This window comes from Mesocricetus auratus, unplaced genomic scaffold, assembly GCF_017639785.1.
Source record: "Mesocricetus auratus isolate SY011 unplaced genomic scaffold, BCM_Maur_2.0 Super-Scaffold_100694, whole genome shotgun sequence".
NCBI classification, from domain to species: Eukaryota; Metazoa; Chordata; class Mammalia; order Rodentia; family Cricetidae; genus Mesocricetus; species Mesocricetus auratus.
Genome location: NW_024429268.1, coordinates 5,135,462 through 5,160,992, shown reverse-complemented (window position 1 = coordinate 5,160,992; position 25,531 = coordinate 5,135,462). Strand labels below are relative to the sequence as shown.

General features: G+C 46.4%; 2 protein-coding genes across 2 annotated transcripts; one reads left to right on the top strand and one right to left on the bottom strand.

The window, feature by feature from the left end:
- The first annotated feature begins 2,339 nt into the window (after positions 1-2,339).
- Llcfc1 (LLLL and CFNLAS motif containing 1) lies at positions 2,340-3,717 on the top strand. Its single transcript, XM_040740463.1, has 3 exons — positions 2,340-2,398; positions 2,505-2,634; positions 3,194-3,717. Exons 1-3 carry the CDS (start codon positions 2,363-2,365, stop codon positions 3,370-3,372), a joined length of 345 nt encoding a protein of 114 aa, XP_040596397.1. The 5' UTR covers positions 2,340-2,362; the 3' UTR covers positions 3,373-3,717.
- Positions 3,718-4,482: 765 nt separating this feature from the next.
- On the bottom strand, positions 4,483-21,868 carry Kel (Kell metallo-endopeptidase (Kell blood group)). Its single transcript, XM_040740427.1, has 17 exons — positions 21,761-21,868; positions 21,312-21,453; positions 20,879-21,055; positions 20,367-20,491; positions 19,919-20,065; positions 17,266-17,328; positions 16,990-17,178; positions 16,413-16,561; positions 15,449-15,578; positions 8,940-9,050; positions 7,266-7,619; positions 6,738-6,838; positions 6,478-6,588; positions 6,260-6,327; positions 5,883-6,052; positions 5,463-5,558; positions 4,483-4,761 (listed from the first exon to the last, which is right to left on the bottom strand). Exons 1-17 carry the CDS (start codon positions 21,782-21,784, stop codon positions 4,600-4,602), a joined length of 2,319 nt encoding a protein of 772 aa, XP_040596361.1. The 5' UTR covers positions 21,785-21,868; the 3' UTR covers positions 4,483-4,599.
- Between the last annotated feature and the right edge of the window lie 3,663 nt (positions 21,869-25,531).

Below are 25,531 nucleotides of genomic sequence, written 5' to 3'. Positions count from 1 at the left end.
GTGGGAGGGCTACAAATAAGTAACTTGGGCGGGAACCACGTTGTCCCTTGTCTCATCTCCATCCACCTTAGTAGGTGAAATAATTTTTTAAAAAATCTTTCCTCCTTCGGCTTTTCTCTCTGCCGTTCCCTCCTTCTGATAATAGTCTACACTGTCATGTTGACCCTTCTTGTCTTCTCTTTCTCCCTGATGCTCCTGCAGCCTTCAGCATCAGCCTCTCTTCCGGATGGCAGCTCCCCCAGCAGGGAAGTAGCAGCTCAGCAGCAGGCAGGCAGGCAGGCGCTCCACCTCATCTGCTGAGGGCAGGGTGTGCCTCCCACCTGCTCACAAGTGTCTAAGAGGAGGAGATAAGCACACATCTGGATACCACGTTAACGGCAGTTATCATTAGGTGGTGGAATTGTTGGGGGCCTTTTTTAATCCCCCTGTACGTTTATGCATTTTATACCTGGGAAGAACAGAAACACTAAGGAATTACTGGTGTCCCACAGTTCACTTCTCCTAAGGCTAGGAGTCAGGGAGATGAATTGGTAAAGAGGTTAGAACTCATTGGTAACGAGCCTGCCCCTCCCAACCACTGCCCTCCCCATTCATGCCTACAGAGCTGTAGGCTTCTCTACGGTAAGCACACCAGAGAACTGAGAAGCCCCTCCTCCAGAATAGCCGGGGGAGATGCGTGATTTCATTTTTTCCATTCACTCATCATTCTCCGGATCTGCAGGTCAATGGGTACAAAGTTGGGGTAGGTGAGGTCACTGCACTTTTACACCTTTATGCCACCACCATAAAGTGCCCATCTATGTCACTCCCCAGGCTCCTGTCAGCTGGTTCAGCACTCAAGGAAGTAAGAACCGAGGTCTGGCAGGTTCCATGTGAGTGTACCTGCTAACATGGTTCCCTCCCTGGGAAGGAGTTTCACCTCTCATCTCATCTTCTCATATCTCCAGTCCTTTCCTGGAGAAAAGCATGTGTTCATGTCCATACTGTGGTACCCGTGTTTGCATACAGCGTTCCAGGCAACGAGGGCGTGGAGGAAAGTGACAACGGATGAACATTTCCTGTCTCTGCACCCAGTTGGCTGCTCATAGCCTGTGTCTGTTTTTCTTTTTCTGACAAAGACATTTGTACCGCATTCCCTACCCACTACTCCCGGAGTCCCCTCTGCCAGCTCTCCAACAGGCCCCCTGTGGAGGGGACAGGCATGGGGCAGGTTCTCGCCAGTTCCCTTACTTGGGGTTGTTGACTCCTCGCCGCATGACCTTCTCTCTAAGGACTCCCACCCATCTACCAAGCAAGGACACATTAGACACCTTTGAAACAGCAAGGACGTACAAAGTAAGAGAAGGTATTTCAGCCCAGATGCACAAAAGGACAAAGTCCAAGAATGAAGAAAAGGAAAAACAAAAAAGAATACCCTCTACTCAGACAAGACAACCATCCCTTTTCATCAATTTCTTCATGTTTTTTTCTTTTCTTCCTTTCTGTATTTATTTGTTGTAGTGCTGGAGATTGAACTCAGGCTCTTGTCCACGCCAAACATTTTGCCACTGAGCTACTTCTCTAGTACCTTTTTAAAAGTGAACTTTTGTGAGACAGGGCCCCCCTGGGTTTTCTCAAACTTGACTGGCGGTCACTCTGTAACACAGGCAACCCTTGAACTTAGGATTGTCCTGCTGCTCCCTTCCCCTCTGAAGTAACTGGAAGCACAGGACTGTACCACCAGCCTAACTCAGCCTCTATCTCTAGGCACCTCTAGGTGCTTGCTGTGCATGAAGTTCCATCTCTGTCTCGTCTGTCTGTCTTACAGGGTGTGTGTACTGCCTCATCTGTCCCTAATACCCTAGTTCTTACTCCCAGTTTTCAACAGGCTTAGAGTGTCCTGAAGGACACCAGGCGCACGTGTGGACATGAGGGTACACCGGTGTGTAGAACGTCAGTAGCCCCATCCGTGCCAACTGCTTTGCCCAGAGAGGAGCTGCCTGGCATTACAGGCCGGTGTCACATTTAGACTCAGAAGTGCTACTGGAGACCTGTGCTTTGCCTGCTGATGGCTGTGATCCTGCATGAAGGCTGTGCCTTCCCAGGGAGCCTGCTTTTCTCCTCTAAGCAGTGACTGTGAGGATGCTGTCGCTTTGAAGCACGTGTGGCTATGCAGACCCAGTGGCGTAACAGCTGTGATGGCACTTGGCAAATTCTGGAACCTTTTTGGGGTTTTGGCCTACAAGGGTGACTCAGACGCCCGTCCTGGGAGCTTCTGCCGTTTTCCACCCTTCTGTCTGGACACGGAATGGGCTACAATGACCTAGAATGTGGGTTAGACCCACGGCAGTGATGTCACAGAACACACAGTGTTAGAGGCCCTATGGAAGAGAAGAAGGAAAAGCGAAGCTGGCATGGAGTAAGGGCCCAGACAGGGACAGGGTGGTGCCCGCTGGGGCCTGGGGCCTGGGCCCGAGGCAGCAGGCGCAGGCGAGAGGAGGCCCGTGACTTCCAGGTTCTCCTAGCTCCACAGGGCAGCGTTCCTGACAGCTGTGCTGCTGCTGCTGCTGCTGCAAGTCAAGAGGGTGAAGACTCTGAAAGGCGGCACAAGCCTGGATGATGGCGGGAGTCAGAAAGAGAAAGTGCTCTCTGTAGGTGGGTAGAGGAGAGAGCAGGGAGTATGGGGGAGGCTTGGACTGAATGCAGCTCTAGCAGCCGGCTAAGCCAGGATCAACGGGGAATGGGCTTGGGTTTTCAAACGGGATAACTCATGTGCTCTCTCACCGCAGTACGAAACCACAGCTGCAGGTAAGAATGTCTGGCTTTAGAAAGGCTCCCAGTCAGGTGCAGCATGGGCTAGCTGCCATTGTCCAAAGCTGCCAAGGAAGGAGAACGAGTATTTCACCTAAAAGGGGAGCGGGGGTCTCTGCCTTCTCATCTGAAGGTGCCTCTCACTCCCCAGATAGTGCCACGCTTTGGAGGCGGGGACTGGTATGAGGAGTGGAGGTTGTGTGTGCTTGGGATGGGGCTATGGTTGAAGTGGGATCGGAAGAGCCTTCTAACGAGAGCGCTCTCTTTCTAGCCAAGGCCGATGTTACGGCTGGCGATTGGCAGCCCTCACTTGTCTCTGGACCCTTGACCATGGGTCCCATTGTGGGGCAGACCAGAACCGAGATTGGGGCTGCCCCTCCTCTGTTCCTCTTTCATGTTCCAGACCAGGGCCAAGAGCAGTTTGAAGAACACTTTATGGCTTCATCAGTCGGGGAGCTGCTGCAGGTGATAGATATGGCCCAGCAAGAAGAAGATGCAATCGCCCAGGCAGCAACTCTCTGGGACCACCTCTTTGATCTAGCCTTCTGCTTCAACCTGGCCAGCATGGTGTTTTTTTTATGAGAGACTTTGAGGTGGAGGCAGTCGTCTGGGTCCTGCACGAGGATGTGGACGTCTACCTCCCCTTCACGATCGCCTACTGACCTCCTCTGCCCAGATGCCTCCTCAGAAGGCATACCTCATCCCTCTTGACTGAGAAGCACCTGGCCTTAGGGTGCAGCTGCAGACCTTTCCCAACTCTCGTTGGGCACCAGGTGATTGCCACCCCAACCCAGAATTTCATGTCCCAGGGCCAAAGACACCAGACCCACACCCTTCTAACGCTTAAGATTCCACTGAAACAGCAAGATTAGAGGGAGGAGACAGTGACAATAAAATAGCACTAGCAATAAAACCCTGAAAACGGTTGCCAGTGGCTCTCTGGTTCTCTCATCGGTGTGTTGAACCGTGTGGACTTTTGTCTACTTCATGACCTTCCGACCCACCATCCCAGCAGAACTTTTCCAGTGTCCGCAAAGCCTTCCTTGGCACTTCCCCCACCATCCCAGCAGAACTGCCGCTGATTTTCCAGCGCCAAGGACTAGGCATTCGGGGTGACAGAGTGGGCTGGGGAGAGGATTCTGAGTTAAGAACGACAGCTGCGGAAGCATAAGGAACTGGGTCTAGGTCCCCAGGACTCACTCACATCCAGATGCAGTCATCCGCATGAGTCATCTCTTGGGAGATTACACAAGATAATTACCCTTACAGTAAGACACCCCTACGGTGAGGCAGACCCAGATGGGAGGAAGAGACAGGAAGGTTCCCTATGAGCTGGAGGAGCAGCCAGCCTGGTATACACACCGGCACATACGCCTGTCTAAAAACAGCGAAGACGGCAAGAACTGGTCCTCAGCTTCATCCTCTGACCTCCACACGTGAGCTGTAGCATGCATGTGTCCACGGTATACACACATGTGCGTGCACGCACACACACACACACGTGCACACATACACACACACACACGCACACACACGTGCACACATGCACACACGTATGCACACACACGTATGCACACACATGCGTGCGCGCACACACATGTGCACACATGCACACATGCACACATGCACACATGCACACACACGCATGCATGCACACATGCACACTGAAAAAAATAAGAGAGATAGCAATAGAAAAAGCTACATACACGCCTTTAATTTTGGAACGAAAAGAAGGAAGACGTTAGTTCTGACTTCGAGGATGGGGCCAAGTATCCAGGCATCTGCATCTCAGTCTCTTTGGTAGCCAAGTTACCAGAGTTTGCAGCGGGCGGAAGGGTTCAGAAGGGTACCACGCGGACAATGGAAATGTTTAGCAAAGTCTGGGAAATTGCTGAGGGGCCCATGGACTCGAAGGATGGGAAGGCTGTAAGTGTCCTGAGGGTCTTGTGAGCTCAACTCCCTACACATCACCTGAGGAAAAAGATCGCCAAAGAGGGGTAAGGAGGAGAGAAAGTCTCATAGGGTCACAGAGGCAGGTTGGAGACAAGGACTAGGAGATCCCTGTACAGCACAGAATAAGGGGCAGGGTGGACAGGGGCCACATGGAGAACTTGTATGTGTAAATCATTCAATATGGCACTAGCACTGTTGGGGAAAAACTTGGCTGTGTAAAGCTGCCATTTGCAAGGGACTGACGTGGGGTTTAGTGGTGGAGTTCTGTAAGTGAGTCATTGGTGTGTGGAAGAATTGCGGGCCATGCTCTTGACAGAGCACAAAGTCCCGAAAGGACTGATACCAGTTTGGAACTAGTCCCAGAACAGAGGTCTCTGAGTCATGTGGTCACCTGTCCAGCTCCTTTTAAAAATAGTCTGTATTTCTGAAGCATGAGAAAGAAGGAACAACAGGTTTATCTCATAGAGGGACTTGGAAGAGGAGAGGCTTTTCTTTTGGGGGTTGGGTGGGGAGCCAGTCCCTGAATTTGATTAAAGAACGTGTAATAATCTAAAGGATGGCTCTGAAGGGACAAAGGAGAGAAGTTAAAAGTGGGGATCCATGACAGTGGACTTGTGAGTATGAAGCAGTGTAGCACGGTGCAAACTTCCTTCTAGCGACAGTGACTGGGTTCTGGAACTGGCACAAAGCAAGCGTAGAGAGAAGGAGTAGCTAGTCACCTGGGCGTAGCTCCGGAAGAAGAGCTGGTAGGGGCTGAGGTCCAGGTTGGCCAGGGTCATCTCCCCACTTTGCTCTGCTATCCTCTTGCTGTATGCCTAGATGTGGGCATGGGATAGAAACTTCTCTTAGGCTTCAGATCTGTAGGCACTTAGAAGTCTGATGCCAGCCAGCTACATAGCATAGAATTCCAACAGGTTCCTAAGCCTTCTTATCTATGTGATAATGTACTGATCTGAGGCAAGAAAAAAGGGTACTTACCAAGAGACCTACAGTTGTTCTAGAAGGTAGGGGACCTACAGGGTGGGAAGGGGGTCCCAAGTTGCCATCTGTCCAGTGGGAATGTGAACAGCAGAGAGCTATGCAACTGTTTTCATGAGGGATAGTATTAGGGAAACAGAAAGATAGGGACCTTGGCATACCTGGAATGCAATAGCCAGCCCTCCTGTATCTCCAGCATTTTCCAGGAGTGTGTGAGAACCATTGAAGGGGGCCATGTTGGGTAAGGGGAAGGCAGCATAATGGCGCTCCAGGCATAGAATTGCTTCCTGTAGGGTGTGGGTGTCACAGGCTGGGCAGCCCCCAGGGAGTACTGTTGAAAATGGAACCAGAGAACCAATTGGTGAAGAGCAGTAGAGCATGAGGGATACCAAAGCCTGACCTGGATCCCAGGAACATGGAGCTTTTCTCAGGCTGTCCCTCCTGGAACCTTTGAAGAACCTTCCCCTTCCCCCGTGCCTCCTTTGATACCTTCCCTAGTGATCCCCGTGGCCCTACCTCCCAATGGCTCATTACTCACAGAGCTGATAGAAGATACGCAGCAACTCGTGGGCCATGATGCTACCAGCAGCCCCAAAGTTCACGGCTCTAAGGAGATAAAAGCCTTGTTTTACTTGCAGAAACATTAAAAAAAATACTTATCCCCATTTTCCAACTTCAAGTCTCATCCATCCTGACACCTGTGAATTCCTCTTAAGGCCTCCGCCAAAAGACTCACCTTCAGAGAATGGTCCATACCTGGGGTAGCCAGGGTGGAAGAATGGAGGCTGAAGAAGGCCAGCTGGGAAGACCACCACATGGTCAGGTACTGAATAGTAGGCATTGACTCCCCAGGGAGATCCCGTCCATCTGCGTGAAGAGAAAAACGCAAACACAGCTCCATCAGTCACTGTCTTTGCAAGGCACATGCAATCTCTCCCAACCGTCGTCATCGTGGACTCTGTGAGTGATACCACTGTCCTTAGCCCATCTCTGGGATGGGGCGTCCGTTCCCATACCTGTGGTAGGGAAAGGGCTGCAAGAAGTGCCGAACCTTCCTGCCCTGGAGGGATCGTACGCAGCTCAGGAAAGACTGAAGGAAACTGGGACCAAGTTGTATCTGGGAAAAGAGGCAGCAGATCATTTAGATGCATGGAGACGAATACAAGTGGATCAAATGGATGGAGCTGGGCACATTTAAACCTAACCATGCAAGTTCTGAGATACACTCAGTCACATTTAAGCAGAAATTACTGTGTGATATCACCTCATACTGGTACAGAGTTTACATGAATCACCATGCAGGTAAACACAAGCACATTACAGAATGCATGTGTGTACATGCACGCAAGTACACATAAGAGCCCTAGAAAGTTCCAGGGTTTTTTGTTTGTTTGTTTGTTTTTGCCTGTAAAGATCCATTCCACACCAGGGAAAAGAAGAGGTTAGCTCAGAATTGCCCACAGAAAATGGAACGCTTTGCAGACTTGGGTCAGGGAAGTCAGAAGTCTAGGACATAAGGGACGCTGAGAGGAACAAAGACCCACATCACTATATTCCTCTTTGGCCAGCTCTGGCTTCAAGTCCCTTTTTGGGGCCCCCATCTCCACCTGCAGCTGGGTGAGCTGAAAAAAGACACAAAAGTTTGTAAGTGACAAGCATTCCCTCAGAAACCCCCAAGAGCCATTAAGACTGTCACCGCATAAGTACTCTGTGCCCTCTTCTCCTCCATCCCCATTTCTTGATCCAGGGATGAACTGTCTCTTAAATAGTCCCATACTGGCCTGTGATCCTAGCCTTGCCTTGTTCAGGGACTCTTCCAGGGTCTCCTCACTTATCCAGGAAAGTTTTTTGAGGTGTATGATGACAGCATCCTTGATCTCAGCAAATAATTCCATGGCCTGTGGGGATGAGGTCAGGAAAAAGACAATGATATCAGGACCAGCCTGAGTCCTGGCCCTGCTGCACTCTGTAAACAAATCTTGGCCCTAAAGAGCCTGCTGTAGCTGGGCGGTGGTGGCGCACGCCATTAATCCCAGTCCCCCGGGAGGCAGAGGCAGGCAGATCTCTGTGAGTTCGAGGCCGGCCTGGTCTACAAGAGCTAGTTCCAGGACAGTCTCCCAAGACACAGAGAAACCCTGTCTCGAAAAACCAAAAACCAACAACAACAAAAAGAGCCTGCTGGGCTCCAGAAGCTGTCAAAGAAAGGGAAAGAGCTCACAAGAGGGTCTGTTTCCCAGAGTACCACAAATATCCAGGATCTGAAGATCTGTGAGGCTACAAAAACAGTGCCAAGCACAGAGAGGGTAAAGACTTGGCTGCCCCAAGAAGGCGCCATAGTAACAGTGATTTGCCAGTGGGATATCGGAGGTCGATGGCTGTTTTCTTTGCGGGACAGAAAACTCTCTCAGGAAGCAGAGAGCATGGGAAGCTACTGCTTCCATCTTGGCTCTCAGGCCTTTGTGTTCATAGCCTCCCCCTTAGGACATATTTCCCATCTCCCACACTCCTTGGCTTCTCAGCAGACTGGAGTCTTCACCACCCAAATGCTGAGCCATACGTCTCGTTTCTCAGGCCCTCTCTGTCTTATGCACCCCCTTTCTTGGTAGAAGGAACTGGGTGCCAATGTCAGAAATGACTCCGGCTTCCAGCTGACTGGTTGCAAATCCTGACTGCTATTCGGTGTCTCCCTGATGTTAAGCAACTTGTTCAACTACTCTTGGCTCATCGCTCCCTTTCCTATTAAATCAGGAAAACAATTTCCATCAAAAAATATTACACATAAAAGGCTCATGAGTCCCCTTCTCACCAAGTCTCCCAGCTGTTCAGAACTTACTCATTAGCCTTCTGCGGCGATTACATCATCCTGATCTCATGGCATACCTAATGCGTCGTTCAAAACTCTTTTAGACAAACAGGGAGGAGCCTTAAAGGTCAAGGAGTTTGGATTTTTTTTCTGTTTTATGGTTGAAGAAACACAATACCAGGAAAGTCCAGTGAGGTATTCAAGCTAATTCATGTTGTGGACTCTTGCGTCCAGTGGCTGAACTGGACTTGCCCAGGAGACTGAGCAGGTCTCTGGGTTCCCTCTTAGATGAGTTTCTTTTCTGCCTGACTCCCACCTGGCACACCACAAAGAAGGGCACACACCACAGAATCAGGGCGAGGTATGATGGGAGGGAAGGGTGCAGGGTGGTAGGCAGGGGGAAGCTCTCACATACAGCACTTTGGATGCTGGGACCAAAGGCTTCCTGAACAAACAAAGCCGCCAGGGTAGGTTCAAAGAAGGTTCCTGTCTCTTCCACACACTTCATCCATCGTGGGTAGGCTGGCTGCAAAACACACACACACACACTGGAGTGAGTGAGTGAGACCTACCCAGGCCTCTGTTTTCATCTCGTTCCAACACCAACCCTGCATAGACCTTCCTCTCAAATGATGTTCTCTGACTTTTTTTAAATTTTTTGTTTCTCAGGAATGGGGAAATGTCTCAGGCATTAGAATGCCAGCTGCACAAATGTAAGGACTTGATTTCAGGACCCAAGAACCTACATAAGAAGTTAGGGTGGAATGGAGAAAAATGGACTCCTGAAATTGCCATCCAATCTATCTGAGTCAATGAGTTTTAGGTCCAGTGAGAGATACTGAGATGGATAAAAGAAAGATACCTGATGTCAATCTCAAGCCCCTATAAGCACACACAAGAGAATATACGCTACATATATATGCGTACACTACAAATGTAGACAACAAGAACACACACATACACACACATGCACACACACATGCACACACACACACACACACAAGATGTCAATCTCAGGCCCCTATAAGCACACACAAGAGAATATACACTACATATATATGCATACATTACAAATGTAGACAACAATAACACACACACACACGAGATGTCAATCTCAGGCCCCTATAAGCACACACAAGAGAATATACACTACATATATATGCATACGCTACAAATGTAGACAACAATAACACACACATACACACACACATGAGAGAGAGAGAGAGAGAGAGAGAGAGAGAGAGAGAGAGAGAGAGAGAGAGAGAGAGAGAGAGAGAGAGAGCAGTTCCATTTGTCATTTTCTCTGGCAACATCCACTGCTGCTCAGCAGAAAAAGGCATCCCTTCTCTCTGAAGACCCATGCTTGCTGCCTATTGGTATGAAAGCAAGACCCTTGGGAGGCATCCCTGTGAAGAATAAAAGACTCCTGAGGAGGTGAGGAGGAGTATCCCACTCGAGCCCCAACCCACCACAGAAATGGCCGAGGAGTTTCACCACACACTCCTTGCTATCAGAATCCCATTTGTAAAGTGTAAACTGAAAGGAGAAACTCCTTTTCTCCACACTACCCATGCCCCGTCTCAAAGTGTGTGCATTGTGTGTGTGTGTGTGTGAGAGAGAGAGAGAGAGAGAGAGAGAGGTTGTACAATCCCACAGATCAGTAAATGTGGGCTTTAGGTGATAGAGTGTCTGAGAGAGAGAGAGAGAGAGAGAGAGAGAGAGAGAGAGAGAGAGAGAGAGAGAGAGAGAAGAGAGAGGTTGTACAATCCCACAGATCAGTAAATGCGGGCTTTAGGTGATAGAGTGTCTGTGAGAGAGAAAGAGAGAGAGAGAGAGAGACAGAGAGAGAGAGAGAGGGAGAGAGGGAGAGAGAGGGAGAGATTGTACAATCCCACAGATCAGTAAATGTGGGCTTTAGGTGACAGAGTTTACTGCTAGAAGAGCTGAAATCAAAATGCTAAGTAGCAAGCACATCATTAGGACGAGAATCCTAGCTGTCCTTCCAGACAGCCAAGGGCAGAAGGTACTGCAGTGTTAAAGATAATGTGGAAATAGAGGGGAGAGAAATCTCTGGAACGTAAAGGATAAAAGAAATACTCAGAATGCAAGATAATCAACCTCAGTAGATTCGTTTCAGAGCAGTGAAAATGGTTGCATACATATCTCCCACAAACCGTGAATGGTAATTATATAAAGAAATGACAGAAATCAAGGAAGATTCCAAGAGTATGTAAGGACTTCGAGATAAAATTCTCTAATGAATTCTTAAAGGAATGTTTTTGAAGGCATGGAAAGTAATATGCAACTATTAAAGGCCAGGGTAGGATCACTGAGGACCAAAAATGTCAAAATAATAAAAAACAATTATCTATTTGAAGGGCTAATAAAGCTGGGTACACGACAGACTAGGAACTACAAACACAGATAAGAACCCTCTAAAAGCACAGATAAGGGCCCCACAGTAACACAAGAGTCTCATATCAGAAGCACAAGACACAGAGGGGCGGCACTAAACTGTAGAGTGAACCCAGCACAAACGACTAGCATCACTGAAAAAGGTTGGTCTAGGGCTGCCTGCTTACATAAACTCACACATGCATACCTATTAGAGGGCCACCTCCTGTTTTTTTTTTTATGTAAGTTACTCTAAATGCCAATGAAACCTGACTGTAAACTAAATTTGTCCTTAAAGACCTCTACAATACTTGCCTTAGACATAGCATCCAGCCTTTACTAATGCGGGCTACTAACTTAAATCCAGGGTACTACTTCAGGTAGACCAGCTGTACAAATAAGAGCAACCTCTGTTCTACCTTCCTCTCAAATTTGAGAATCACGTGATATAACTCCTTAAAAGCATTCTGCTTATTCTAAATTCCACTGGAATTCCTTTGGTACCACTCCGCAAATTCTATTGCCACCCTGAAGGCATTATCTTAGTATCAGGAAAGGATCTGGTTAAATCGCAAATCTCGCCCTAGTAAAATGAGACGAGATTGGTGTGGAATGGCAGTGCAGTGTGAGCGGACTCTTGTCTGGCTGAACCATAGCTAAACACCATGAGCGTGACTCACAACTGATTCAACCTTTCCTTACCTGCCCACGGGTAATCATAACTGCTCTTTCCCCTGCCTGCCTTGTCTTCATTCTGCGTGTTTCTTTTCTTCCCAACACCTTCCAACACACAGAGTTCATTATTTCTCTTTTTACTGAATTATAAATACCCAAAGGGAGGGATGCTTGCTTATTTCTTTCACTGCTACATAATGGGTGCCTAGAAGAGCATTTAAAAAAAATATTAGGTACTCAGACCTTAAGTGCTTGCTTTCTGCCCGTTGACCAGATACACTAGAACTATCTGCATTATGTATGCAGCATGGGGTTTCTATTATTTTTACCTAAAGATGTCTCTTTTTGGTAATGACAAATGTGTTTTTTTAAAGGTCTGGTTTTTCTCAATAAACCTTTAATGGTTTTTAAATTGTTTCATATCTGATCAAGTTGGGATTTTTAGGAACTTCTTTTTTTAATTTGTAATAAAAATTTACAACTTGATTATAAAAAAAGTCCAAACTGCAAACACCTGTTAATAAAGGTCTTAAATTAAAAAAAAAAAGAAATTAGGTCCTCAGTAAATATTGTCACATGCCTGGAGTGGTGATACATGTCTGTAATCCTATAGCTGAAGGACTAAGGCAGGAGGATTAGATATTAGTTCTAAGCCATCATGGTGGTGATGTAAGACTCTGTCTCAAAAAATTGAAAAACAACAAAAATAATGCATAAATGAAAATATCACATAAATGAGTAGATGAATCTATAGCTAAATAAAGCCTACCTAATGCTTTTCTAACAAGATATTAATAGTACTCTAGAATAACAAACATTGGGTGAAATTGCAGGTGACCCTAGATCCAAGAAAAAAAGTAACTAAAATAACTTGTTTAAAAATTTTTAAATTATCTAAATAAATAGAGATGTTGGACTGAATATAAATAGTTCTCATTACATAGGGACAAATGTGAAATCTTGTTTTCATTGCCCCAAATCCAGCTTTACAAGTTTCATAAAATAAATATGTGGTTTAGTAGACATCTCCATGTTCTCAAAACTAACTTACAAAAATGGTCAGATATGACACTGGTATTTCAAACTAAGAACATACATTAGAATTTCTCAGAGGAGTCAGAGGTCTTCAATTAATAACCACTGTCTGGAACTAAAAGTCAAACCCAGAATCTGGTATTTCCCCTGACTCCATGGTACCTCTTAAAACGCAAACTAGGAAATTCTATTGCTTATCTTGAGATATGTCCTTATAAAATATAAATCAGATAAATTCTATAAATACCCTCTTTCATGAAAAGAAAAACAAGCATCCTTGAAGTAACCTGTCAGACCCTCTGCTCTCTGATTTCTGCTTCAAGGTTATTCTATTTGCTGATCCAGTGCTCAACCACCCAGGGTAAACTTCAGTAGTATTACCTGCACAGCCTTGAGTGCAAAGCCCTATTGTTTCTTCTTGACCATAGTCATGAGGAAGACCCTATCCTATACACTAGACCAATTTTTAACCAGTCTGCTTCATTCATTGCTCCTGTGAGATAAAGCCAGGCAATATAAAGTCTTCTTTTCTCTAAACATTGCTTCACTTTCATCGGTTACTACAGGTTCCTACTGATATTCAAACCCTCTCCGATCACCATGCTTTAGGAGCCACCAAGTGTATCTATTGTCTAAACTGTGTTCTTTAGGAGCACAGCTAGATCTTTCGTGCCCTTGGATTGTCAAGTGTTAGCAACTCAAAACATATGCAACATAAAACAAAATATACTTAGCTATCTTGCCCTTTACAGAAGAGTTTGCTAACCCAATGCTGTAGCACTCACATAACTCAATCCTGTACAGTGTGTTAAAAACATAGTTTCGCAGTTGGGCGGTGGTGGCTTTAATCCCAGCACTCGGGAGGCAGAGGCAGGTGGATCTCTGTGAGTTCGAGGCCAGGCTGGACCGACAGCCTCCAAAACAATACAGAGAAATCCTGTCTCGTAAAAACCAAAAAAAAACAAAAAAAACATAGTTTCATGAGCCAAACATTTATTTTGGAACAAACAAGAACAACGAAATCTTGGGGGAAGGTATTTGTCATTCTTACACCTGTTTCTGAATCTGAGAAATGGGAACAGAAAACCACAGAGCATTTCTGGGAAGGTTAAATACAACTAACTGCAGTGAGTATTGTTCACCAATGTCTGATAGACAATGACTGTATAGACAGATGCTGCCAGCATTATCACTCTGTGTCACGTTTTGTACCATTGAGAAGGCTGAAGCAGCTTCTCCAAGTTCATCATATTACTATTTGTTGGCAGAACATGATATGCATTTTGCAGTTATATATCCCCAGTGAAAAGGATGGTGATTACCGGATTTGTAGGCCTTTCACATTCTTTAAGCATGAATCTCTGTGTTGGCATGTTTTTACCTTCCAAGACATGACCTCATGCCACAGTGCTGGCATTTACAGGAAGCTATTTTTGCCAGGAAGTTTGCAGATGGTGTTAAGCTCTACTTCATCTGATCAAGAGATAGTCAAGCTTCACAGCAGCTTCTTGTGAATCTGCCCCACACTGGGTGACTATCCTAAAGGAACACGGTCCAAGGCATTGAAGAAGCAAACTGACCTTGAAGCCAGACAGCCAAAGAAGATCCCTACTCTAACTTATTATTATAGTTAGGTCTCTTCAGAGTCATATATTCACTGATTCATCTCTAAAATAAACATAAAATGAGCTGGGTGTTGCATGTCTTTAATCCCAGTACTCACAAGGCAGAGGCAGGTAGATCTCCCATAAAAATAGAGGATTAAGCCAATACAGGAAATTATCTAGGCTTTTGTAAACTATAAATAATCAATGACTACATTCTACATTTCAGGTTCTGTGAGCACATTTTCCCTTTGTAAATTTTAGGAGAGAGGAAAAGAGAGGAAGAAAGACTATGAGATTATTGCCATGGTGCATGTGTGGAGTTTAGAAGACAACCTCAGGCGCCAATCTCCGATTTCTATTTTGTTTGAGACTGGGTTTCTTTGTTTTGTCATTATATACACCAGGCTATCAGGCCCTGAATGTCCAGGCATTTTCCTGTCTCCATCCTATTTTGCCACAGAAACACTGGGATTATAGATACTGCTGTTATTTGCATCAAACTGCAGGTTCAAACTCAAGTCCTCACCCTTGAGTGGTAAGCATTTTAGCTACTGAGCTATCTCCCCACAGATATTTTAAATGACTTTTTAAGGTAGAGAAATTGTCCACAAATTAACAAAACAAAATGTTATTTTTCCCTCAAGACCATAAACGAAGACCTTCACAAAGGTAAGGATGTACCACCAGTGCTCTGGCCATCTCCACTTGCGTTTCAGTTAATCTGGCATAGGATGTCAACGAACTCTCGGAGGGCATATCTGTGCATCTCAGATAATATATCTGACTGCTTGATTGGTTTTACACATTTCCTGTATACCCTTTTCCTCTGATAGGTGAAGATCTGATCAATCAAGCCCATTTGTAACAAAAATACTCTGAGATACAAACATGGGATCTTCTAGATGTGTGCCGAATATTGTTACATCACAACAAATCTTAAGCTTTACTTCCAGGTCTTCAAACTATAGAGTTTGGGAAAATAGCACATTGTCCAAGAGTTATGACAAAGGAATGGTTCTTCTTAATTTCATTTTTTTTATTGAAACTAAATGACACAGAGGCGGTCAGGTGATATCTTGAGTCTAAAGGTAGACTTTGTCTTCCAATCCTACCTAATTTCATAGGGTGGGATCTCTCTTCCTATGCCATTTTACCTCTGGAAATATGTCAACATTTGCCCGAATATAGAAAACATAGTGCCTTCTGTCCTTACCAGGGGTGGTCGTTCTTTCAGTTCCAGTAGTTTCTGTCTCAGTTCTCTGCGTGCCTCCCTGAATTTACTGTCCAGGGCTGGGGAAAGGGTATCTACCAGCCCCAAGATCATGTAACTCTGTATCATGTCCCTGTGAAGACAAGATTGCCCAAATGAGGAATCCCTTCAATTAAGCACCTTAGCATACCTGTGCTCAACCCTGTCCTCTATATTTACAAAGAACAGGCTGTCATAATTGCACAGGCATCAAGAACAGCCTTTCCTGATTTGCCTGTGGTGGTGACAGAGGAGCCAAGTAAAGAAGCTGCCTTCTGAAGTTACTGGGAGAGGAGGACTTGATCCATCTATTGCCACAACCGGGGAACCTCAGCTCATCAGAAGACTGACTGCCAAGTCCAACGAAGCTGGGTTGTGGTTTGCCTTGGTCCTGCTTGCAGCTGTCACTCCAGGAACACTTAATAAAACTGCAGAAGCCACACAACTGATGCTTTGCCTCCCCTGTAAAGACTTCTAGACAATATCACCCCTGAGACACTATCCAGAAGTACTGGGTTCATAGCTTTCAGAGTCGGGCTTCTGAATGAGAGAGGGGAGAGAGTGTACCAATAAAGATGGGGACAATGGGAGTAGTCTATGCATGCAAACGTTGAGCTCAGCAACAGAGTAAGCCTATGGAGTAAGATCTCCATAAAGGGCCGGTGTTGCATCCCTTGGCGGATGCCTCATCTTGTCTTACTCCTGTATCCTTCATTTCATGTGTCTCTCGGTCTTCAGCTCCCAGGGGCTTACATAATTCTTGATTTTTTTTAATGTTTCCTTCATGCCACCCACCCTACCCTTTCTCTGCATGCTCCCCCATCCCACACATGTAGCTGGTGACTCCCAGTCAAGGTGTCCCGGATACCTATGTGTCCTCACTCTCTTTCCCTGCCCAACATATCTGTCCAACTCCACCTGGGCGAACCTGCTTGTCAGCAGCTCTTCTTCTACCAGCTGAGACATGTTTCTCAGGTAGTCTAGGTCATGGACCACGAGGGTCTGGTTGGGACTCAAGGACATCGGTGTGAACGTTGCTTGTAGACAGGACAGCCAGTCGATGGCAGGTGCCATTTCCTTAGAGAAAAGGCACAACGTTGAGGAGAAGAAAAGGACAGCAGAAGGAACAGAACAGAGAGGGAACGGGGAGGGGAGGGAGGGCTGTGCTGGGGGGAAGGATTGGAGAACGCGGGGGTTATAGAAAATGAAAATAATGAAAGGAAGTAAGGGGTCAACAAGATGGTTAAAGGAGCTTGCCACAGAGCCTGACAGCCTGAGTTCAGTCTCCTCCCAGCCCATAATGACGGAAGGCAAGAATCCAACTTCTGAAAATTGTTCTCTGACTTCTGTATTTACATGTTCATGCCCAGCATCCCACGTAATAAATACGTCAACACAGACACTTTTTAAAGTAAAGAAATTAAGGGTACTGGGAGGAAGACGATGAAACAGGGAACGTTTTGAGAGGGCCACCAAGCACAAGCCCTCAGTCCCCAGCCAGGCACCTGCAGTTCCCTAATGGTAACCACATGGAAGAGCTTGTCTTGTGCCTGCTGCTGCTCGAGTGGCCTCAGAAACTGGAACAGTCGTGAGGTAAAGGAGATGAACCAGGAGGCGTGCTGTTGTACTTTCTGTGGGTCACCTCCTAGTAAAGTCCCCAGGCGATTCAGGTAAGTCAGCTGTTCCCGCAGGATCTAGAGGAGAGCAAGCTTAGTCACAGAAGCTAGACGCCTTTTTGCCTGGGTGCAGAGCGGGAGGGGGTGTGTTGAGTGGAATCTTACCTGGGCATAGATTTTCTGTTCTTGCTCTTTCTGGAGAAGAATGTCAAACTCCGGCTGGTCTATCTGGACACAAGAGAGACTGGAGAGAAGTAGGAGCATAGGGGATGGAGAGGGTAGGCATGGGAAGGTAGGGGATGTACCATGGAAGATGGGGAAATGGGAATATGGAAATGAGAGAGGGGAGAGAGTGTACCAAGAAAGATGGGGACTATGGGAATAGTCTATGCATGCAAACGTTGAGCTCAGCAACAGAGTAACACACAGATTTCTTTAGAGGAAGCTATTCTTTGTGCCAGTGTAGATCTAGAGCAGAGGATATGAGACACCATGTCAGGTGCACTAATTAAGAAGTACTCAAAACTCAGCAACAAGATGCACATTTTAATACATACTTTTAAAATAAAATTAATGCAGAAAATCCATCATGAATAAGACATCATGACTTTGCTTATCATGAATTTTTTAAGATAAATTCTACAACATTAGGACCTTGCAACATGGTTGTCCAGTAGAATACTTATCACAGAGGAGGCCTTGGATTTAATCCTTAGGACCAAATTGCACACTGTCTTTTATTCTATTTTTAAATTATAATTGCTTTTAAAAGAATCATAATAGTTTCGATCAAATTTGAAAAAATATTTTTAGAATTATAAAAATGAAAATTCGATAATTTGCTCATAAGGATGTTGCATTAATTTGTATTTTAAAAAAATATTCAGATGTACATAGCATTTATATTGATACTATATGTAGGTGATCTGTTAAACTTTGCTCCTCCAGTCAAATGTCCAGGCTCCATTGTACTTTGATTCAGAGAATATGTGTGTTCGTGTTCTCCTTTCTCTCTTCTTATTTGAATATACCACCCCTGCTCCTTTCTTCCATCTTGAAAATGATCTTTTATTTGATGCTTTTATTTCATTTGTGTCCAAAGTTTTAGAGTGGGGAAAAGGCATCCTTGTCCATTGTTTCAATTTCCTTCCTGTCTTCCTGAACTCCAATTAGCATTCTCTGTCCATTCTTAGAAAAAAAATCTGTGACTAGCTGCAAATTTTCAACGATGTCTTCCAGTTCTCTACCCCTCTACGTGTGGGAGTCCCCGAAATCCGTAGTTCCTTTCTGTAGCTCTCCCCTTTCCCTTGTGATCCCTCCTATGGGACCTGTCTCCAAGATCCCGTGCACTCCCTATTCCTCCTGCTTAATTGTCTCACGGACACATCTGTTCTTCCCACCTAAAGTTACTCGAGAGACATCCCAGACTGGAGCTGATTGAGTGACTCAGTGTTCCCTCCATCTCCTTATATTTCCAACCATGGGAAGTCTCTGAGACTATCAGCAATGTGTTGAAACTGACCATATTCTCCCGATCATTTCTTACTTTCCAGTTTTGCTGTTAAGATAGACTCCTCAGCTGCTTTAAGTTGCCTCCAAAGGTGACTATTCTTAAGCTCTACACAGATTCATGGTGATATCTGACAGAATTCAGTAGCTCCTCCTTTTACCATATATTCATGGTTATGAATTCTTCTTGACTGGGCCAACAATAATTTCTGGTGCAGTCCCATGTTTTCATTTATACCCAACCTCCAGGCCAGCCTCTTACAGGCCTTGTGCCGAAGCCAACCATTTCAAGTACTTCCCTTAGCTCATAATTTCTCAATAACCCTTTTATGTTATCTTTTAGCTTCATTCTACACCCTGAATAATTAATTAGCCATGCCCCAAGGCTCTGTTGATGCCCTCCTCTCTAGATCCATCTTTAAGCATTTCAGACAGCTAAACACACAGATCTGTACATTAAAGTGGAATCTTAAAACGATTGTCGTGTCTTGAATAATCACCCTGTACAAAGCTGTGGAACTCAGAGACAAATATAAACCACTCCAGTGCTTACCACAGCAGTGATAGCTCCATTATTTACTTATTTACAAACACCTAGTAGTGACCACTAGTTGCTGAGAATAACTCTGGTCTTTTGAAGCCACAGTCTTTCAGAGCATTAGATGCTGAGAGTATTTAAAGGATGACAGGGGGACTTCACTCAAACCATAACTAGTGTGTCAGGGAAGACTTACTGAGAGAGACTTTCAAAGCTACATCTGAAACACATAGGAGTGACCTAGCATTGCTACAGGCAAGAAAGCAGCACATGCAAAGAGAAGAAGAGCATTATTGGCACGACGTGTGAGTCAGCAGAGCGCAGAGTATAAGGGGGAGACAGAATGTAACAGGAGATAAGCATAGGGGTCCAATCACAAACTTGTGATGCTTTGCTACAGATCTTGATGACTGAGTGATCTACTGAAATAACGGGCTCTTAGCTCTTAAACTTACAAAGGTGGCTTAGAGGAAATAAAAAAAATATATAAGAGAAGAGCAATTCTGGAGACAGATGACTGGCGAAGAGGTCCGGTAGAAATCCATATTTGTAATAAAGAAGGTTGAAAGTACTCCACTCCTCACAGAGCTGGCCTTGCTACACCTTTCCCAGGCTCAACCCGCAGTCCTGATCCCTACAGCACTAATTTTCCCCTAGGACAGGGCTATTCCCTGCGTTGCACACTGAAATCTCTTTTCTAAGCAGCGACAGCCTAGAGTTAGAGAGCTGTGAGCCCAGATACGCCTGTGGTTTTGCCCGTCTATCCCTCACCTGGATGACCAGGGTGTGTGGAGGAGCCGGGTGAGATCCCAGATGGGCTCTGAAGAACGGGAAGTGACCATACTGGCTCATCAGAAGCCGCAGGGTTCGGTTAAAGTCCAAGGAAGTCCAGTTGCCAGAAATGTGCCAACCTCCAAGCTAGGAAGAAGAGAAACAAAGTGAATTCAGGGACCCGACCCATGAGAGCTACTCTCCCGCCCCCCAAAATGTGTGAGTCTTTCTCCTCACAGTCACTGACTCTAGATTTCTGAGCATGTTGCTCTCACTAGGACTCTTCTTTCTCTACTCTCACTCCAAGTCTCCATTCTTAGGAAGTATTTCCATTTCCGTCTCCCTCCTAGCACTTGGAACCCCTGAGAAATCTAGAAAAATCATGGCAGCCCTCAAGGACGCATTCTGAATTGCCCAGAAATGTGGACAACCCCCCAATTTTTTTCACCTCCTCAATAACTTGTTGGAGGGGACCTGCCCCGGCAGATTCAATGGCATCTGTATCCATGCAGGAGTTATAAAACTGGAAGGCTTTCTCCTCTCCAGATCTTAGGCGCCATGATCCTGGGGTCTCTAGAAAAGAAAGGGAAAAATCGTACGAGTGGAGGTGGGAAAGTCCAGGGATGTTCAGGAAACTTCCCCACCGTCATATAGAAGAGAGGCAAGCTTAGTTTGACCCTCTTAGACCCTCCCAGCTTTTAATGGTTCAGCTTGACCACAGGATGAGAGCAGAGATGGGGTACAGACAAAAGGATGACAAGGACAATAGAAAAAATGCAGAAAGGGAAACAGGAAAGAAAGGAGATGGAAAGAAAGAAAAAAAAGCTAAGTGGGGTGGAAATAAGGAGAATGCTGACTAGAAGGAGAGGGAAGGGATTTCTGGTAGAATTTACAGCCATCCAGATCACCCGAGACTCAGTGGTCCACCCACCCAAAGCGTCTGCCAACCTGTGTCCTCACCCAACAGCCTCCACAGTTTGTTCTTGTTCTCTTCTGTGAGAACCTTAAAAGAGTTACTGGTCCCATTGGCTTTCTCGCAGACAAAGCTGAAAAAGTCAGTGCAGGGGTCTGCATTTCTGTTTCCAGAGGCCAGGTAATGGTCCAGAAGTTTCAAACACACAGGTGTCTCACAAGGGCCTGTGGAACAAAAGCTTAGAGCCAGAAAAGGAGAGCAAACTGGACAAGGGCTCCCCCAAGGGGCTGGCAAAGGGTTTTTAGTGGGGGAGCAAAGGAGGGACAGTTAAGAAGGAAATGGTCTGACTGGTGGCCTGCTGTGGGATCCAGGGAGAAAGCAGTCTAGATCCTCAGGGACAAGAGAGTCATGGGGCAGGAGCCTCAGGGGACAAGCGAGGGAGGGCTGCTCGGGCCAGGGGTGTTCCAGGATGTTCCTTACGAGGACCACAGTTCCGGAAGATGTACACCCAAAGCACAGAGGAACCGAGGAGCAGGCCACAGAGCAGGACACCTATAAGCCCTCGCCTGGCTCTTGTCCACCGTCTGCTCCGTCCAATAGCACGTCCCTCACCTGGAGAACCCTAGTGGGGGAAACCAAGAGGGAAACAAATGAGACAAAGTAGTTTGGGAGGGACAGCGACAGCAAGATGATGGGGGTGTGTGTGTGTGAAAGGAAACGCCGGTGTTAATGTCCCTTTGTACAGGAGTCGTTTCTCTTTAGACCTCTTGTACATGAGCCTGCAGTTCTGTGTGTGTGTGTGTGTGTATGTGTGTGTGTGTGTGTCTGTGTGTGTGTGTGTGTGTGTGTTGGGGGGGGGGAAGAAACAGGATGTGTAGGACATCAGAGATGGAAGAGATGACCCCAGTGCCGTAGCAGAGGCCACTTACCTCCTGGCTCCAGGGAGGTCCCATTCTGCTGGCCTGACCCTGTCCCACGAACTCTTCCCCTCCTTTGTCCTTCTCCTCCTGAGGTGAGTGGAGGAGGGAGTAGGAGAGAGAAGCTGGTTCAGAAAGGAAGGGCATGTTAAAGACGGACGTATCGAGCCATGCTGACACCCACCCTCCCCTCCTCCCCTGTCCCACCCTTCCCTTCCATTCTGAAAGCCCCATGTCCCCTCCTCTCCAGGTGTGCTGTGTGTGGGGAACGACAGGACATTTGCACATACCGCCCTAACCCCCACCCCAGGCTCCGGCTCCAGAAGCTGGATGTTTCTCCAGGACACTTGCCATCTGTCTGTGCTTCTCTCTGGCTCCCAGAATCCTCCCTGGTTCGGCTCCGGGTGCTGTATCTAAAGCCAGCGTACTGAAGACGACATCCCTTTTGCCCCAACTCCCAGTCCCTTGCTGCCCTGGAGAAGGGGCACCCCCTTCCACTCTACCCTTCTGTCCCCAAATGTGTACTGTTGGCCTCTGGGTGGGGCCTGCTTATCAGAGAGGGAACACTCAGGCCTCCCCTCCTGCTTTATCTCAGACTTTCAGGGGGGAAGAGGGAGGCATCTTCACTCAGTAAGCAATCTTGGTCTGCTCCTTGTGTTTGGCTTTGTAACTTTGCCCGCACTGTCTCCTTATTTCTAGAATATCCTTTCCTCCTCGGCTCTCTTTTCTGATTGAAATCTCCAAGATTCTTTCCTTCTTGGGTCAAATACTACTTGCCGGGGAGGCCTCACGGGCCCCAAGCCCATTCTTCCACACTGCTCCCAAGCACGCTTCACTGCCTCTGCTTGTGAGTCATGGTCCCCGCCGGTTGTAGTCGGAGCCACACATTAAAGAGATCGCCCAACTAACAGCCCCTAACCTGCTAATTATTAGCCCTGCAACAATAAACAAGTCTCTTCCATTCTCAGGAAGGTAAGCGAGTTTGTCATCTGGAAAATGAAGGTCATACTTTCCCATGCCTGCCTCCTGGGGTCCCATACCTGCTGCAAAAGAACGACGCCTCTCTCTCTCTCTCTCTCTCTCTCTCTCTCTCTCTCTCTCTCTCTCTCTCTCTCTCTCTCTCTCTCTCTCAAGTTTCTTCCTTTATTCTGCACTCTGTTAAGAAGACGATTTGCATCTCCATCTCCTTATTGGCCGGAAATATTTTATGGCAGGCACGGTGCTCCTTTTCCTTCGTAATCTTTCAAGATGCTTCACAAACGTGTGGTAGGAGTAGATGGAATGCCAAGCGTAAACCCCTCCTTCCCACATCACCCTGGGCCCTCCTCAGTGGTCTCAGCAATGCAGGTACATGTCTGTCCCTGTGTCCTCTGCCTAGGCAGAATGTGGTACATTAGGGCATCCAAGAAAATGGCATGAAAGCGAAACATCCTACTCACATCCTCAGTTTGGATTCCCTGGGAGGGACGTGCAGGCAGCAGGGTGGCTATGCAATTTGAAAAGTAAGGCAAAGGTATCGTATCATTTGGGCCATGGTGTCATGAAGACAGGTTAAGACTTCAACACAGGAAAATAGTCGTGGAATCCACCGCTAGGATTAGGAGTTTATGAAAGGTCAGAGGTAGGTGTCAGCATGGTCTCGGATGGCTAGGATAACGGAGGGGCCAGAAACAGAAGTGGAATTTTGGCTAAGGGTGGGAATGAGGATCAGACTAATGGAAAACGGATAACTCGAGGATATCAAAAGACCATGGTCCAGGGCCCTGCAAGATAGCTGCAGCACCCATATGGCTCACAACTTCCTACAGCTCCAACACCAGGGAATCTGACACTCCCTTGTAGCTTCCACAGGCACCTGCACTCTCATGTAGGCAAACACGCGCATACACACACACGACTAGAATATAAATATGAAAAACGTTGTCCACACAAGCATTATGACACATGAGTACCTACACACACTGCACACACACACACACAGACACACACATGTGTTGAAGGGTCTATTCCGCTCTGGTACACACCGAAGGTGACTCCTTTCTTAGGAAATCTAGATTTTCTATCCATGAGCACTCATACTTTCACTGTATTCATTTATTTGTCACCAGCCAATCCCTTCAGTAGGCAATTCTCTAGGAAAACGATTACAGGAACAGTTAAGATTAGATGAGTGTCAGCTGGTGTTCTCATGCCCTCATCTGAATCATGGTGTTGACACGTGAGAGTAAGTTGAGGAGCAGTGTGCTGGGTGACATTAGCCCTGTGGACACAGCCTCCACAGCCCGAACTTAGGTTCTCTCCTTGTTGGTGAAACTGAGCCAATAATCATGATGGGAGGTGGGTTCACCCCTCCCTACCAAGATGCTCCTGAAGGTAAAATAACCACTGTTCCTGGAGCTGCCCCAGGAGTGAGGCCTCCTTATCTGCTGTGTCCTGCTCTGGGTGACTCATCACCACCACAGCCATGCCCAACACATGTGCAGAGCAGCCAAGTCATGGAGCTGGGCAGTGAGGAGACAGAACCAAGCATGCAACAGCCATGTTTCTCTCTGCAGACACTGCTTCAATTCCTCTCTGCCAATGACTCCAATTCCTACATCTTTTTCCTGATACCATATCAGCAGAAAGTGGGACAGCAGCAGTGTCTGCCATCTACAGACCACATCCAGTGGGCAAAGAGTGTGTAGAATAATTCGGCCATACGTATCCATCAGTCTTCACAGCAATTCTATGGAAGGAGATAAGAGCTTTTGATAACTCCATTTTTTTTTCAGATGAAAGTGGAGGTATACAGAATATGGTAAGCTTGTACATTGTTGTAAAATCAGTAATTAAGCAGAACAGGGAACTGAACCAAAGCCTTAACAGTTGAGTCTCTCTGGCATTAACCTTGTTTTAGTGATTTTTTTTTGGTTTTTCAAGGCAGGGTTTCTCTGCATTGTTTTGGTCCTGGAAATCGCTCTGTAGACCAGGCTGGCCTCGAACTCACAGAAATCCACCTGCCTCTGCCTCCCGAGTGCTGGGATTAAAGGCGTGAGCCACCAACGCCCAACACATGCATTTTAGTGAATTTCTTAAAGTCAAAATTTAGTTGTTTTTCCTTTTTAAACTGTCTTTCATTTCCTTGTATTATTATGTGTTAACTGGGGATAGGAGTGGTTATCTGTTATTCTCCAAAACTTTGTTATTCGTGCTCATGGTCTAACCCAGGACATATGGGATGCTAGGCAAGTTCTCCAACAGTAATCTACATCCAGAGTCATATTCTTCAAATTCTTCTGTTTTTATATTTGTGTGTATAGTGCATGTGCATGTTCATCTATGTACCTATATCTGCACCTGTGTGCAAACATGTTGAGGCCACAGGTCAACATCATTTCTTTCTCTCTTGGCCTCTCCCTTCGCTTGGAGAATGAGTCAGGGGTTTACCACTTAACAACACTAGCTGTCCACTGAGCTCTTTGGAGCCCCCGTCTTTGCTTCTCCAGTGCTAAGATTATAGACCCTTGGCACCATACTCCGCTATTTTCATGGGTGCTGGGGACTGGAACTCAGATCTTTATACTAGTGCAAAAAAGTCATCTTTTGTTTTTTAATCTCAAATATGATCTCTAGCTCTCAAATATGTCCTCCGCTGAAGGAGTGGTTATAAAGTCCTAAGCCAGTACATAGGGACCTGGGTTTTCTTGACTTCTTGCCAAGTCCTCAGCACTGCTTGGGGCATCAAACTAATTACACTTGTCTACTCATAATCGGATCTAATGCACATTCATGAATAGATTC

Coding starts and splice junctions, on each gene's coding strand:
- Llcfc1 (XM_040740463.1), top strand. CDS start 2,363: ATGGAAGAGAAGAAGGAAAAGCGAAGCTGGCATGGA. Junction 2,399..2,504: donor AAAAGCGAAGCTGGCATGGA/GTAAGGGCCCAG, acceptor AGGTTCTCCTAG/CTCCACAGGGCAGCGTTCCT. Junction 2,635..3,193: donor AGAGAAAGTGCTCTCTGTAG/GTGGGTAGAGGA, acceptor TTCATGTTCCAG/ACCAGGGCCAAGAGCAGTTT.
- Kel (XM_040740427.1), bottom strand. CDS start 21,784: ATGGGACCTCCCTGGAGCCAGGAG. Junction 20,492..20,878: donor CAAACTGTGGAGGCTGTTGG/GTGAGGACACAG, acceptor TTTCTTTTCTAG/AGACCCCAGGATCATGGCGC. Junction 6,328..6,477: donor TTCCACCCTGGCTACCCCAG/GTATGGACCATT, acceptor TTATCTCCTTAG/AGCCGTGAACTTTGGGGCTG.